At 55.8% G+C, this 4,161-nt stretch overlaps 2 protein-coding genes across 2 annotated transcripts in view; both read right to left on the bottom strand.

Annotated features, from left to right (window-relative positions):
* Positions 1–265: 265 nt before the first annotated feature.
* AURANDRAFT_14567 (hypothetical protein) lies at positions 266–709 on the bottom strand (the record flags this gene model as incomplete). Its single annotated transcript, XM_009041806.1, has 1 exon — positions 266–709. A coding segment is annotated over one exon (444 nt), but the record flags the coding sequence as incomplete, so codon positions are not given.
* A 2,235-nt stretch (positions 710–2,944) lies between these two features.
* Positions 2,945–4,161, bottom strand: part of AURANDRAFT_72273 (hypothetical protein) — a gene marked incomplete at both ends in the record, with an annotated part of 3,079 nt that continues 1,862 nt past the window's right edge. Inside the window, 2 exons of the mRNA XM_009041805.1 lie at positions 2,945–3,223; positions 3,615–4,034. Coding sequence (XP_009040053.1) covers positions 2,945–3,223; positions 3,615–4,034 — 699 coding nt within the window. The remainder of the gene's footprint in view (positions 3,224–3,614; positions 4,035–4,161) is intronic.

The following is a 4,161-nucleotide window of genomic DNA, read 5'->3' as shown; positions in this document are numbered from 1 at the left end:
AAACTAGAGCACGTCGAGTTTCCCGCGTTCGGGGCTCCGCATGGTTTCGGCGCCACTACTTACCAACAGCACCGCACCCACCCTGCGTCCACCCCTGGAGCCCCGGAATGCGCTCTCTTACAGCTCCAAATCAGCATAGATGTGCTCTGGCACACTCCGTATTCAGCCGGCACACTTCGCCAGCTCGCTGTTGTTGGTCACTGAGCAGCAACTATGCAGAGAGTTCGGTCAGGTCACGCTTCCACTCTTCAGTCTCCCAAACTTGATGCTGTAGGAGGGCCTTAAGGAGCTGGGTGCCACGGAGAGCGGATGTGAGAGGGAGATGGGCTTTCGGGGCATCATCCAGTTTGTAGGAAAATTCGGAGTCGCCGAACCAGCGCCGCTTTCGTGCTTGGCCAGTAACTTCGTCGATTGTAGTCCAACCGATTTTGTCACAGAACTTATCAAATACCCCCTTTTGCAGGCGCCAAACGTTTTTCTGGACGGTATAACCAAATTTCCCATCGCTGTAGTGCAGCCACAGGTTCTCGACTGTCGCAAGGTCTTCATCAGGAAGCTGGCGAGCCTCGGTCCAATAAACATAACCTCGTTTCATTGCTTCCTCACCAGCCATCTCAATCAAGACGTCGCGCGTTGTCTGATCCGCCATCCTGTAGTCGCCAACCCGCAACTGTTCCATCAGAGGCTCGTAATCAATGCCCTTGGCCGAAATCAGACAATTTGGGTCCACAGGTCCACGAGATAAACCTGAGTCGGGAGTCGCCGATGTAGCCGTTGCTATCGCGGAGGTTTTTGGAAATAGAAATAGGGGTTGTCGAGTTGGTGTACGCAGCGCGATAACAGCTGGATATACAACGAGCATAGCCGCTAAACTCTCGAAAACAAGGCCCCTCATCGTCGCCAGTCACCTGCACGATTCACCCCCGGCGACCTGTGTTTTTGCTGCTGCTGCGTGATGCAGTTCGGCCATAACTCGGGCTGCGTCGCGCGCGCGGACGAGCCCTTTTGCCAGGCCCAGGACACCCCATCGAGACTTTTCGACCCTCTAGGGCTGCCCGCCGCGCGCCGCGGCGGCGCCAAACTCTGCCCGGGATACTATGGCGGTAATTTGCCCTCAGCCTGACTCTTGACTAGGGTATGGTGATAATTAGTTAGTAGACTCCCTACTCAAGTAGGCAGACTAATCTGGGGTCGGGGCTCTCTGTCCTCAATCGCTGGAGTTAAGTGAGTAGGAAAGAAAAGGGGCAGCGTCATAGGAATCCAGATATGTATCCTCCACAAGCCCACTGCACTGCCAACTTCAAGCTAAGTCAGTCAAGATACCTCAGCCTAGTCTCCCGCCACAAAGCCCCCATACTTGATTCATAACGTCCTCGTTAAAAAGTCAGAAAGAACAAGCTTGGCGGGTGACGCAGAGGAAACTGGGTAACTATACCGGCTGCTGAAATTCATTCACTTCGGCTGTACAATGACTGCATCACTGAGATGTAATTTGGTAAAAATCAGGGACTCCTGCTGCCGGAAATGCGACATTCAGGTAATTCACGGGGTCTTATAATTGTCTAAAAATGCGTTTACTTTGAGGCATACGTCAGAAGGCACTTTACCACCCTTCTGCATAAACCAATCCTTGGCTATGATCACAATGCGGTAGCCCACACTAGCTGCGCTGCGTCAACATGGGTCTGACCTAGGGCTCCCGCCCGGTGGTCTTGGTTTGCCGCCACACGCCCAGGACGTCGCGTAAGACGGCGCGCCCCATGCCCAAAACGCAGGTCGCCCTCGGCGTTTTGTGTAGTAGGCGGCTTATGTGGCTAGCAAGAGAGCGGGGCCACCCCCGAGCCTTGGGGGCCCCCCGGGGGGTTTATGGGCCCTCAGCGAACCCCCCACCCCCCGTCCCCGCGGCCCCCGGCGGCCCGGACGCGTACTGGGGCGCTGTTTTCAGGAGGTTTTCGCGCCCGGGCCGAGCAAAAGTCGCACCCCCCACCCCGTCGACCTCCCCCCCAAGCCCCCCCGGTGGCTAAAAAACGAAATCCTGTAGATACAAAACAGCACCTTTCGTCCCAGTGGACAAAATGGGCTTGGGGTGTCAGGCGCCTCTTGAATTTTCTTCGCGGACCACGATCTCGCTGAGTCATGCGCTGGTAAGTGTGTGTATGGGCGCTTCGGCGACGCCGAAGCGCCTCGCCGGCCGGCGCTTCCAGCGCTTCGGCGCGCGACGCGCGCGGCGCTGTCAACCGCTGGCGCGGCCACACCCTACCCCTGGGCCCCTCTGGGAGTGGTTTCCGCGGCCGCCGCGCGACGGATCTCGTCGGGGAAGACTTGTTCGACGGAGGCGCTCTCGCATCGAATCGGCGCGAGTTTCACTCGACTGTGTGGTGCTGCGACGACGAGCCCGAGACGTTTGGAGAGGCCTACGACCTACTCTCGACCCATGGTCGACGCTACGGCACGGTCTACGTCCCGTTTGGACTGCATCTCGTCGCTCCGCAACCGACCGTGCTGGGCCCCGCCCCTGAAATGGGTCCTTTCCGGCACCACTGCGTCACCGCGCGACGCGCGAAAGGGCGTCCAGCGCGCCCGCGCACCGTCCCCGACCCAGAGGCGTCCAGGATGGCCAGGGGGGGGGCGTAATGACAGCTAGCATGAGCAAAACTTTGGCGTCCATTTGCTCGATTTCGCTCTCGATTGCTAGGTTCTGTTTTGTATCCACTCAGCCACATACAGATCTACCTCTTGTAGCGCCGACAGGAGCGCAAACGGAACCCCTCATAATTTACATTATCCCCCCCCTACTATCGCCACGTCACACTATGGAGATGACACTGCACGCCCCCTTGACATTGGCCTCAACGTGCCTTATATTACCCTAGTTTCGGGTATTTCTCTCTACAAGCGCGACGATTTGGCGCTCAGGCTTGACAACAGGGTTTGTCCAGCTGTATTATCCGACCCCCCCACGCGGGATTGGGTCGCGGCGTCTTTCGCGTACGATAAAATGCGGCGTTCGATAAAATGTGGCCTCCTGGCTCACATGGCATATGCAATTTTTGTTATTAGGAATAGGCCTATGACATGGCATGATGCTGCGCATGTGGGCATCGGCCATCGACCGAAAGCCAGCAAGACGAGCCTTGTTGGGCACAAGGCAGGCGCCCCTGTGGTCCCAGCGAATTTTTATCAGTGCCAAAAACAAACCCTCGAAACCCTTGAAACGAAAGGCCTGGGGGTTTGCCTCTGGAACTTGGCAACATCGCGCGCATGGCATCGGTATGCCCATTGCGGGTGAGGCTGGCCTCCGCGGCCGCTGGGGATCGTCGAAATCACAGGCATCGTGGTGACATAACACGTAAGCACGACCCAAACAAGACAGGCTGTGTAGACCTCGCACATGACAACGGCCAGTGCATCAGTTTAGACAAAGGTTTCCTACTACAAACAAAAGACAGAGCACATTGTTTGTCTGATTAGCCATCATCATCATCTTCCTGGTCGGTTTCTACATCCTCGAGGTCGTAAAGGGTGAGGAAACTAGGCTCTGCAAGGACGCACGCCATACCTCGACAGCCAGAGACAGAAAACCGTTTTGAACGCGCCCTGGTGAGGGGAATGACCTTGACGTTGCATGATCGCAGATGAAGAGATTGGGAATTATCATAAATGTTGTTGGACCAATCTGCTCTTCCTTCACAGAAGAATGCAGAATGAATTCCGGGCTCGACTAGCTCGAAACGTTGTTCTTTCAGAAAACTTGCATCACCTAGTAGCCAAATTTCGTCAGTGCCACCTCTTTGAAGAAGAGCGGCAATGCGGTTGACCCTGTTTTGGTAGGAGCCTTGCTGAGAGGCGTAGAATTTTGCCTGGACAATGCGAGTCTCCTCTGGCGCCTGGAAGCCCAAGCAAGTACGCATGCTGTCGTGATTATGGGACTTTATCAACCAAAGCTTTGACTCTGTTGCTTTGATAAGAATAGAAACATCTTGGAGGCACTCGTAGGACCCAGGGGCAGGACATGTTCTCGTGGACAAATCAGCCTGCGGCTCAGGGAAATGCGCAGTGAAACAGCACCTCTCCCTAAGACTCAAATCTTCCAGCGTCTCCCCCGGGAATTGGATTGAGGACTTGTGCGCAATGTCCTTGGCGAGCATTTTACGTGTCCTG

Source organism: Aureococcus anophagefferens (genome assembly GCF_000186865.1).
Source record: "Aureococcus anophagefferens unplaced genomic scaffold AURANscaffold_24, whole genome shotgun sequence".
In the NCBI taxonomy this organism is placed as follows: Eukaryota; class Pelagophyceae; order Pelagomonadales; family Pelagomonadaceae; genus Aureococcus; species Aureococcus anophagefferens.
The sequence above is the reverse complement of the archived record's forward strand: the minus strand, read 5'-3'. Positions and strand labels throughout refer to the sequence as shown.